Source organism: Oryx dammah, unplaced genomic scaffold (assembly GCF_014754425.2).
Source record: "Oryx dammah isolate SB20612 unplaced genomic scaffold, SCBI_Odam_1.1 HiC_scaffold_8, whole genome shotgun sequence".
In the NCBI taxonomy this organism is placed as follows: domain Eukaryota; kingdom Metazoa; phylum Chordata; class Mammalia; order Artiodactyla; family Bovidae; genus Oryx; species Oryx dammah.
Genome location: NW_024070192.1, coordinates 32,752,643 through 32,764,404, shown reverse-complemented (window position 1 = coordinate 32,764,404; position 11,762 = coordinate 32,752,643). Strand labels below are relative to the sequence as shown.

Here is an 11,762-nt window from a genome sequence, read left to right as displayed (position 1 = left end):
GAGAAGATGTGGGGCGGGGCCTCCTGGCGCTTTTTGCCTCGGTAGGCTGTCACCACCTCTGCATTGTACACCGGCAGCCACTTGTAGGGGTTGACGGTGACACAGAAGAGGCCTGAGTAAGTCTGCACCATAAAGGAAAAAAGGAACATAATTATTTCATCAGGACATTAGTACTGTTTTTCAAAATATTAACCACCTGTGTGAACAGAGTCCATGAGAACAAACTCACGTAGATCATCCAGGCTGCATAACGCTCTTTGAGGTTGTACAGCACTCCGGGCTCGTGCAGGTGGGTCATCATGGCCATGTCCTCGATCTTGTCATATTTGGGCGGGTTCATGGGGAAGACTTGGTCTTCTTTCACAGTTACTGTCTGTCAAGTCAAACAGGAGGAGCCAGGTCAGTAAAGAAGTGTCGGCTCTCCTAACGGGCAGTGGGGCCCCATCGCGTCCCCTCCAGATGCTCTACTCACCGCCCCAGCTTCGGTCTTGGCTGTCACCTTCCCCCCTTCCCTGCTCTGCACGGTCGCTTTCACGAAGGACTCCTTAGGGTCCACTACGAAGACTGAGGTCTTGGCATCAAAGGGCTTATTCTGGGCCTCAATGCGCTCCTTTTCAGACTTTCGGAGGTAAGGAGCAGCCTCCCCAAAAACAGCCATTTCCTGGTCTGAACTCATGGCTGCAGGTTACTGGTGGCAGCAGATACCTATATGGAGAGACAGAGCTGGATGGTGAACCAGGGTGCAGGTGGACCTCTTCCCATTGCTTTTTGGGCAGTGGCTGTGCTTATTCCTCACTCTGACTTGAGGACTTACTCCTGTGTACTATGCCAGTGTGCTGGTAGAGCAGATCACTGATTTGAAAGTCTTAACTTGATAGCTTAGTATTTGTGGTATTTAAGTCTCTATTCTATCCTCTGTATTATTAGCCGTCCTTGACAAATGTGGAGTAATTGACGTTTCAACCAGCAACATCTGCAATGTGTTCAGAATTTTTTCTTCTCCTTGCTTTTATTTGTTTCCTTTTCCAAGCCCCCTGCCTTTTTTTTTTTTTTTGACATTGTGATTATAAAAGAAATGGAAAATAACTATTTCTAATGGCTTTACCATCTAAATGAACCTATTTTAAAAACTCAACTACTCAGGCAAATTTTCCTCCTGCCTCAAATTATTAAAACTAGATTTATTAATTGAATGTGAAAATTATTAAAATTGGATGTATGAAAAGGTAAATCTGTTTTTTGAAAAAAATTCCAGGTTGAAAATACCTGATAAAGACAAATATACTCCTGATTAATTCAAAGGTATTAGGTAAGTAAAAGGATAAGTACAGTGAAAGCTGAAAATGCAACAAATGATTTTGTCCTAAGTCATATAAAAGTCTTTTTCTATAATCTGTTCTTAAAATTGGTGGAAGTCATGGTTTATCTAAACAGAAGATAACTTTAAAAGACTCTTGAATTAAAACATCTGAATTCTTAGTAAAATTTCATAGTGATTGTATATCTTTGGTCTATGATTTTTTAAGCTAGATTTCAGCATACCTGTTGATTTTATCTGATTCTTATTATTTTAGGTATATATCTATATCTTTATCTTCCCGTTTCTCTTTCTTTAAAAAACATCCGTTCAGTTCAGTTCAGTTGCTCAGTCATGTCCAACTCTGCGACCCCATGAACTGCAGCACGCCAGGCCTCCCTGTCCATCACCAACTCCTGGAGTTCTCCCAAACTCATGTCCATCTAGTCAGTGATACCATCCAGCCATCTCATCCTCTGTCATCCCCTTCTCCTCCCACCTCCAATCCCTCCCAGCATCAGAGTCTCTTCCAATGAGTCAACTCTTCACATGAGGTGGCCAAAGTAATGGAGTTTCAGCTTTAGCATTAGTCCTTCCAAAGAACACCCAGGACTGATCTCCTTTAGAATGGACTGGTTGGATCTCCTTGCAGTCCAAGGGACTCTCAAGAGTCTTCTCCAACACCACAGTTCAAAAGCATCAATTCTGTAGCGCTCAGCTTTCTTCACAGTCCAACTCTCACATCCAGACATGACCACTGGAAAAACCATAGCCTTGACTAGATGGACCTTTGTTGGCAAAGTAATGTCTCTGCTTTTGAATATGCTGTCTAGGTTGGTCATAACTTTCCTTCAGTCCTCTAAATCTCTCTTCTGAAATGGATAGCCAGTATAAAGTTTCAAGCCAAAGTGAACTTTTTTTTCTCACTCACAAATTAATTATGAGAAAATAAGTCCTTTAGCCCAGATGACTGACCAGAGTTAGAGAAGGTGGAAAGCCATGTGTTGGTTGCCAACAGCAATGACAGCAACAGCCACAACATTTGTAAGCTTTCCAGAAGAAGTCTTGGTCCTTAATCATCAGGATTAAACTTCCCTTGACTTAGAAAGGGTGTTTGCCACTGTATCCCTGAAATCTATCTAATTTGTACATCTAATAGTCTCTTGACAATTCTGAAACTTAGACACATTTTCGGATACCGGAACATTTAATGTTAGGGCTTTCTCTTGCAAGGAGAAAAGTTTTTTTTGTTTCTGTGTTTGTTTTCACACCAGGCAGTTTTGAATTAACAACATCCTACTTTGCAGAGATTACTACGATGCAGTGTATCCACAGAACTCAGAAAGGATGCTTCTCATTTCAGTCTGAGATAAATCATTTCCCAACGTGAGGGTCACAAACCCCCAAGGATCCCCAAGGTCCTTGAATCCACCCTCACAGTGATAATGGTCTCAAGTTCAAACAAGCAACATTCCCAAACTATGTTTTCTCTTCTTTTAATGAATATATCTAATATAGCTGCTATATTTAATATAAACTCATTCAAAATAGTTATTAAATATATAGTATGTTTTTATCATTATGTATATTTTATATTTCTAGTGTAGGAGTAAAAGGACATGTTCCAATACATGGAGTGAGGGAGATCCGTTAAATGTTTCAGTTCCATGGAGAAGTCCTTGGAACCATTGACTTAGGTCATAGTTTACAAGAGCTGGAGGCACCTGAGTAGTCATGTAGGATTCAGCTTCCTTATTTTACTGATGAGGAAACCGAGGCCCAGAAAATTGAAGAGTCTTGCAGTGTTCCAAAGGTGTGAGTGGTGGTGTTAGGATGTGAGCCCTGTTGTCTGAAGTCCAGGTTCAATGCTAATGCCACCGCAACATGCTGTATTTTAAGATACACAAAGCCAACTGGCTTGACCCAGGCAACTAGAGTTGGTGCAAAGCCTGGATTGGCACCTGGAAATTTTGACTTCTGTAGCTGCACGTTGTTGATTTTATCCCTCCTGATAATATCCTCAGAGGTTAAGTTACAGTAATAGTTCATATTAAATATTAGATGCGATCCTTGCATTCTTTCTAAAGTTCTCACATGTCAAAGAGAAGAGTCACTACATTTTGTGTGGGTAAGTGGCCTGAAAAGCCAGAATTTTATGAGAAGCCAGTTTTAAACAACTGCTTCTTGTATCCTATTCCCAGTACTAAACTAGGAAGTAAACTGGTAGCTCTTTAAGACATAGCAATATAGAAATATCTTTATTCTTTAGAGTGTAATAATAAATTACTCTTACCTCTTGTGTTATCAGATGCAGAAGGTAGCAGGCTCAAAGCAGAAACTGCTGTTGAAAGACAAACAAGAGAATGCAGATTCTTTCATTTTTTTTTCGATTTAATCACAAAATATTAGTAACTATATTGTGTACGATGTCATCTTAGGACTGTCAGAGACAGAAGTTAAAATCTGGGAAATAGTAGCCATCTCCCTTAAGTGAATGATCGTTTTCATCAGGAGTGTAAGACTAGCCAAGTGTTCTTCCATGTATACATACCTTAAAGGCTTTTGAGGAAGGACAGGACAGAGGCATCCCAACTCCACTTTTATAGAGACCATTTTGCAAACACAGCAGCCACCTCAGCTGTCCCATCTGGGAACCTACTTGGCAAAACCTTTTTTGGCAATCTCTTTGCACAATATTCACTGACTGTGGCTGTGAATGGATATAATTAGAAATATTTCTTGACACCTATAAATAATTTGACAGAGGATGATCTAGGGTTCTTTATAGGCATTTGATAGGGATGGGGATTCAGTGCTTCTAAGGCTATTTCTCCAGCTTTGCTGTTGTGTCATTCATCACAGCACTCAAAGCCAGGTTCCCACTATTCTATAAAACTGGTCCAACAGAATGATCTTGACGTGAGGAGTTTAGAACTAATGGATTTGTTAGCCCTTAGAGCCATTAAGGAGCTGGGATGAATTTTAGATCTGACAGTATGATTGGAGGCAGTGAGCGATGGATATTGAAGCAGAAAATTTCTAGCCCAGGTCCGGATCTTGGAAACACTAGTGATGGATTCTTTTCAAGTCTGAGCGCCTAAACATGGAGAAAGTTTAGGCAGATTCTCAGATTAGGCAGTAGTGACAGACCAGTGGGGGAGTCATATAGAATTTAGAGTGGATATAAACACTTCTGTTCCTTTTCTGGAGGACATGGCTGTCTTCAGTTCACATGTTTTCATTGAGGAAACAACAAGATGCCATGTGACTTCCATGTATGTTTCCACTGAATAATGGAAGGAGACATAAATACACGTTCCTAGTTAACAGGCAAATCCTCATGACTATGTGTTGCTCAAATGAGGTGGGTAATACACATTTTTATTGAAGGTGGGAGGAAAGCTATGGTATCCATAAGACTCTCTCTCTCTGAATTGAGAACGTGAGTGGGCTGTCACATATGCCCACAGTACATGTAAATTGGGTTTTGGTGGTTTTGCCATAGGCAGCTGCTGCTGGACATGACAGGAAACCTATCTACTCTGTGCGACTGAGAGCTGATGTGATATTTTTGTCTACCATCTGCTAGCTCAAATGACCGATCAGTGTGATTACTGTTTTCAAATGTCCTATTAACTTAGAATTTCTTTTTCATACATTTGCAGATTGAATCTTTTACATGTTTTATTTCTTTGATACACTACTGTGGAAGAGTTGGTCAGTCTGTTCCCTGCCTCCCCTCCCCCAGTCTCCATGGAAATGATTCACTGAAGTCTAGTGACTTACCCAAAATGTTAGTCTTGAAAGCCAGAAAGAAGAGACATCTTTTGATTTTTTTCTCAAATTTAAGATTTTCACAACTTATTTATTTTTACTTCTTCTGGACCTTAATATCTAAATGATAGACATAAATGTTATCAAACACATACACTAGTTTGGAACTGAAAGATGAAAGAAGAAACTATGGATGAGACCAAGACATATAGGCTGAGTTATACAGGTAGAGCTACTGGGGATTCTCTACCTAAAAGTCACAGCTTTGCCCAGTCGTAGATAGATTGATCATGCAGTTCTTAAAAAGTCTAAAGCAAGGAGTAGGTGGAAGGTGAGGAAGTAGAGTTGGCTTGTCTATATAACACTTTTGAGAATTTGTGTAAAGAAAAGCAGAGAAATGACTCAATAGCTGGAGAAAAAAATAGGGTCAATGGAGAGTTTAAGAAAGGATATAGTAGAGTGGGAGAGATTGGAAATAAAACTGAAGGAAAAGGATAGTCCATTGTAGGAATATTCTAAGTGGGGGGAAGGGATGAGACTCAGAGCCAGGCAGGGGAGAGGGCCCTGAATTGGTGGAGAGACTTCCACATCAGAAGCTGGTTTTACAGTAAAAATGGGTGGCCTTTTTCATCTGATGACATTCAGTTTCTTTTTTTCTTTTAATCAGGATGTGAGATCATATTGTCAGGCAAAGAGGGAAATGGAAATTTGAGGAGAATGGGAAGATTTGAAGTAGAGATAAATAAGAGTGAGCAAGCTGACTACGTAACTCCCGCACGGAAGGCTTACTGAGGTTAGTGATTGGGAGTTTCTCTGAAGTGTGGAGTAACGAGTTGTTTGATTCATTCGCGTTTTTGCTCTCAAGTGTGACAGGGGATAGGAGATGGCAAGGATGTTTAGGACTCTGTCAGTAGAATAGACAAAAAGCCAAATTATGAATTTTTGCTTAGTTGGGGGAGAAATAAAGATGAAATAGGGGCTGATGGATACGGAAGAAACAAAAGGTCAAAATATTGGAGATGTCAATGGAGTTGAATTGTTATGTTGAGAATAGTCCAACAAGCAAGCTAGAAAATCAGGAGAGAGTTGCTTGATTTGGTGACTTAGAAGGTTAGGCATTTTCTAGAGTGAGGCTGTGGAAGAGATGGAATGGAGGCAGGAGTCAGTGTATTGGATGAACCATCCATGTGGGCACTGAAGTCTACCAGGAATGTAGTGCAAACTGCATGGAGAGAGGAGAGGTGCTAAAATCTTCAATGAATGAGAAGTCATTGCTGCTAAGTCACTTCAGTCGTGTCCAACTCTGTGCGACCCCATAGACAGCAGCCTACCAGGCTCCCCTGTCCCTGGGATTCTCCAGGCAAAAACACTGGAGTGGGTTGGCATTTCCTTCTCCAATGCATGAAAGTGAAAAGTGAAAGTGAAGTCGCTCAGTCGTGTCCGACTCTTAGCGACCCCATGGACTGCAGCCTACCAGGCTCCTCCATCCGTGGGAGTTCCAGGCAGGAGTACTGGAGTGGGGTGCCATCACCTTCTCCAATGAGAAGTCATTAGGTGTCATCAATAGGTATGTTGAATAGCAGGATAACATGATTCTCAAGGAAGAGCTTTCTGTAAGAGGATAAACAGCAGTGGGGGTCAGGGGGGATATCATTTCTAGCTTAGGACTAAGGCATTCTTAAGGCATTAGGGAATAATGGTCAGCTCTTACAAGAGCTTCCAGAGAAGCACTGTTCTTGGTGGGTGGCAGATTTTAGTTCAATCCGAGAGGTGGAGCATGTTCCAAGAGGCATGAGGAATCTCATGTTTCCCAGGAGAGTCAATATTCAGTGAGGTCTCACTAAGACTGGCTGCCATTGTCAGAGCCTGCCTCTCTTTCCTGTTTATCTGCTTAACATTTGTCCATTTCCCTATTCACTTTTCTCACTAAGTCAGTAGCCAAATGAAATGGCAATGTAAGATTGGAATATTAGGTTGTAACCACCGGCAGAGAATTGAATAATATATTAAGGACTGTTATAAACGGCTTTATAAAGTATTTTAAAGTGCAACTCGAGGTGTAGCATTAAACAGTTATCTCTAATGATTGGTAGAAAGCAGATGGAGGTGTGTAATACCCCAGAGGGAATCGTCCCGAGGAGCTGAGATCCAGAGGGTGCAGTTGGATAGCTTAACCTACTAGATAATGTAGTTAAAGACATTTAATTTTGTATTGTTCCTTTTAAATAGGCGTGTAATGTTCTTGTAAGACCTTTGTTGTATATATTCCTGATAGACAAGATAATGCTGTTTAATCTGCTCCCTGCCCGTGAAAAATAAGGGGAAGGCCCATGCTGGCCTCAGCACATGTAAATCTGTAGTAGTAATACCAATTACAGTAATGATAGCAATTGCCGTACACTGTAGAGAGGCACAGTGTGGGAACCAAAAGATCAAATAATGACAGTAGGGAACCGACTTTTGGGAAATATACATTGACCTTCTGTTGCTAGTAGAAGTACTAGGAGAAAGCCTTATAAAAAGTACAGAAATTTCCAAAGTGACGGAACTACTGAAATATATTCATTCTTAACAAGTGAGAAGAGCTCAGTAAAACAAACAACAGAACATCTGTAGGTAGCAAAAAAACCTACAGTTCCAGAAAATCTATAAAACAGATTTCCCTCTCAAGGGGTCCTAGTCCCAACTTAGTGGATATAAAGTTTGCATTTTAAATACTTTTGCATGTCTATTCCAATTTTTTTCAACTTTTTTCTTTTATGTAGGTAATTGCTGTTTTATTTGTTCTCAGTCTTAGGATCAAGGATTTCCTACCGTTTTATGAAGAAGGTCAGTAAATTCACTAAGAGAAATCCTTTTTTCCTGATAACTAGCTGATGCTTTGCCGGCTGCGATTTACACTCGGCTCTGCATACTCTTGTTTTGTATGTCTAAGATCTGCCTCTAGGCTTCACCTGCTCTCCCCACAGGGCCATGTGGTGTTTAGGGCTCTTCCTAACAGGGACTGGCTTGGCTGCTCATTCCATGTTTTATTTTTGGTGACTAAATACTTCTCCATAAGTTATAAGTAATATGTTTGTTTCTTGTGGCACCAAAAGATAAATTGACACAGTGTAAAAAAGAGACTCACAAGTTCTTTGCAGATAAATTTTTTATCTGCAAAAATCATAAGTACAAAATAGAGTGACAAAGATTTTCACATTTTGTGCATTTCTTTGGTCACTTTTTAGCATTTGGATGAGTTACTCTTCACTGATGATTTTTGTGTGAACCTCCCGGCTCTTCACCCGCAGCTTGTTGACCTGGGACTCGGCAATGTCAGCCCGTTCCTCAGCCTCTTCCAGCTCGTGCTGGAGCTTGCGGAATTTGGAGAGGTTGACATTGGATTGTTCCTCCTGAGAATAAATGGAAATGAATTTAAGAGGGGGAAAGTTCAAAATTTCTAGTTTCTTAGATCAGTGGGTCTTGAATTTCTTATTACTTAAAAATGGTTCACTCCAGTACACCTTTTTTTAGCTTAGAGAAATGCTCTTGCATTAAAAAAAATAAAATAACTTCTCTCGTGCTTCTGAAGTCATGGGTAGCAAGGAAGGACAGGTGACATTTGTCTCCAAATTGTTCTAACTAAAAGTTCTCTTGTTATAACACCTAAACATCTTAGAACTACTGCTAAATATGCCAGCTTTTCAGCCTCTTATTCTTTCCCCTTACCTCCCAGAATTCTGAGAATGGACCCAGACCTCTTAAAAATACATGTATACAATTTGTACTATACCAAGCTAGTACCCTTGACTTATTATCATCATGCTAAGTCACTTCAGTCATGTCCAACTCTGCGACCCTATAGACTGTAGCCTGCCAGGCTCCTCTGTCCATGGGATTCTCCAGACAAGAACACTAGAGTGGGTTGCCATATGCCCTTCTCCAAGAGATCTTCCTGACCCAGGGATCAAACCTTCATCTCCTGTGACTCCTGCATTGCAGGTGGACTCTTTACCACTGAGCCACCAGGAAAGCCCTGTAAATTATTATTGTCACTTGAGTATAAATTATTGCCACTTAATGCAGTTTAAAAATTAAACAGGAAGTTGTTTGCCAAAACAGTCTATGTGTTCCCTGATTATATGAATATTTGAACACATAGCAGTAAATTTGAGAAGGCCAGTTCTAGTTTAGTCTCTAGTAGTCATTCTTTTTTTAAAGGCTCATTAAGAACTGTCCAAAGTAAGGCTTTCCAATTTAGAACGTTTAGAAAACTTTGAGTCACTAAAAAATAGAACTTGAGAAAAACCCCAGATGGTTTGCTTATAAATGAAAGAGTAGGAGGCAGAGAAATGTTCTCTCTCTGTCTCTCAGACCTTAGATCAGGGGAAAAACAAAACCAGAGATGGTCAGAGGAACAAATTTGTGATATTTAGGTATGTATCTATTTATACTTCTATACCTGGGAAATTCATATTTTTATTATTATTTCAGATAATTCACAGGCTGAAGAAATGAGATGAGGTGGAGTGCTGAGGATCTCGTGGTTGGAATATAACCAAGACCTTCTGAGACTTGATATTTAAAGGCTTACTTGACACCTTCACGTGTGTATATATAATGGTATCTCAAACAATGTTTCCAAAACAGAATTCCTGTTTCCTTCTTGGCCTACATGTGTTCCTTCCTTAGTTCCTCATTTTAGTAAATTTATGTCATGTACCTAGTTATTCAAATCACAAATCTGATTAATTATCCTTGTTTTCCATTCTCTGTCTTTCCAAGCAAAATCTATTAGTATATCTTCTAGTTTTGATCTCCAAAATGTATCTTGAATCTCTCTACTTCTGTTTTCTCCACAAACCACTGGACCACTTGAAAATCCTCCTAAAATGTCTTCTTGTACCTAATAGTGTAGTCTCACTATCCATTCTCCAATAGGAGTCAGAATTCTTTTTAAAAAAGTATAAATCAGGGCATGACCCACCCAGCTTAAACCCTGCTGTGGCTTCCCCAGTGATCCACTGTACCTTGGATAAAAACCAGACTTCTTATCATTGCCTAGAAGACCCCATGACCCACCCCCTGCCCAGGGCGGGCTGTCTCTATTGCTGTTCCCCTATTCTTCCCACCTCTCAGATCAGGCTCTTTCCCACTCAGCAAATTTGCGTTGCTGTTCCTCCTTCCTAGAACACTCTCCGCTATCTCATCAAGTGGTTGGTTTCTGTTCATTCTTCACATCTTCACTGAATCATCTTTCATCGATCCTTCCTTATTTCACCCTTATTTCTTTCACCCCTTGAACTAAATTGGCTTGGATATATCTGAGAACAGGAGGCAGCCCCATCATCCCGAGGGGGTCTGAACTCACCGCTTCCTCAGCTTGTCTCTTGTAAGATTTCACCTTTGCTTGTAGTTTATCCACCAAATCCTGGAGCCTGAGAATGTTCTTACGGTCCTCCTCAGTCTGAAATATTTCCAAGAGTGAGTTTCTTGAAAGCACAGATACCATCCCATTTTGTTGTTTATTTGGTTTTTGATCCCTTGTAGCCGAGGGGAGAGCAGAGACAGGATATTTTCCTTACCTGGTAAGTGAGCTCCTTCACTCTTCTCTCGTGTTTGCGTAGACCCTTGACAGTTTCAACATTGCGTTTCTGTTCACTCTCAACTTCTCCTTCCAGTTCACGTACCTGCAAGAAGATGAGTATTTTAGAGATGTTTACTGTGGTCCATTCACCCAGTGGATTCCTTCTTCAGATGAACCATAATGCTGCTTTTACTCTGCTTTATATGTAGTATACAATGCCTTAGTCTAGTCACCCCCTTTAAAAGTTCTTACAAAGAATATCTCTTCTGAATCTTTGTATGCCCCACATCATCTAACAGTGGGAGGTCCTAAAAAAACTCATGCATTAGATTAGAATGAGGTGGGAATAGGCTGATCAGAAGACCCACCCTGGCCTCCAGCTTCTGGATCTGCTTCTTCCCGCCCTTCAGGGCCAGCTGCTCAGCCTCGTCCAGGCGGTGCTGTAGGTCCTTCACCGTCTGCTCCAGGTTCTTCTTCATCCGCTCCAGGTGGGCGCTGGTGTCCTGCTCCTTCTTCAGCTCCTCAGCCATCATGGCTGCCTGATTAACAGTAAAACAAAACCAGTTGAGAGAGCTGACAGCCCATCAAGATTCTAGCTTGAGCACCCAGGGTAGCCCTCTGCTCACATCAGTGATGGCCTTCTTGGCTTTCTCTTCAGCGTTGCGAGCTTCCTGGATAATGTCCTCCATCTCTCCCTGGATTTGAGTGATGTCTGTCTCTAGCTTCTTCTTGGTGTTAATCAGGCTGGTGTTCTGGTTAAAATACCAAATTTAGAAATATTAATACATGAGCGCAAAATCAGGGTGTCTAATGTTCTAATGAACCCACAAGCTAATTAATTAATGTAACTAATTAGTATCCCTTCTTGTTCCATAAATTACCTGAGTTGACAGTATATTTTTACAAGACAGTCAACTCTGAATGTCATAGTTCCTATTAATAAAAATATTTGTCAATTCAAAAATATTACATATTTTAAACTTTAACCCCCCATATAACACTGTGAATAAATTTGAAATAATATGAAGATATGAGCAAGCTTTTCATTTCCAGTATCTTTTGCTGTTCTGTTATGCCCACCTGGGTGTGCAGGAGCTGGACGCGCTCACTGGCATCCAGGAG

General features: G+C 40.7%; 2 protein-coding genes across 2 annotated transcripts in view; both read right to left on the bottom strand.

Annotated features, from left to right (window-relative positions):
• The window catches only part of LOC120865974 (myosin-4), a 25,793-nt gene extending 21,921 nt beyond the window's left edge, over positions 1-3,872 (bottom strand). Inside the window, exons 1-5 of the mRNA XM_040243343.1 lie at positions 3,849-3,872; positions 3,591-3,638; positions 473-705; positions 230-373; positions 6-122 (exon numbers count right to left, since the gene is read on the bottom strand). Coding sequence (XP_040099277.1) covers positions 6-122; positions 230-373; positions 473-676 — 465 coding nt within the window. The 5' untranslated portion in view covers positions 677-705; positions 3,591-3,638; positions 3,849-3,872. The remainder of the gene's footprint in view (positions 1-5; positions 123-229; positions 374-472; positions 706-3,590; positions 3,639-3,848) is intronic.
• Positions 3,873-8,204: 4,332 nt separating this feature from the next.
• Positions 8,205-11,762, bottom strand: part of LOC120866638 (myosin-1-like) — a 52,968-nt gene continuing 49,410 nt past the window's right edge. Inside the window, exons 35-40 of the mRNA XM_040244436.1 lie at positions 11,721-11,762; positions 11,267-11,392; positions 11,009-11,179; positions 10,639-10,743; positions 10,425-10,520; positions 8,205-8,466 (exon numbers count right to left, since the gene is read on the bottom strand). Of these exons, the coding sequence (XP_040100370.1) occupies positions 8,314-8,466; positions 10,425-10,520; positions 10,639-10,743; positions 11,009-11,179; positions 11,267-11,392; positions 11,721-11,762 (693 nt within the window). The 3' untranslated portion in view covers positions 8,205-8,313. The remainder of the gene's footprint in view (positions 8,467-10,424; positions 10,521-10,638; positions 10,744-11,008; positions 11,180-11,266; positions 11,393-11,720) is intronic.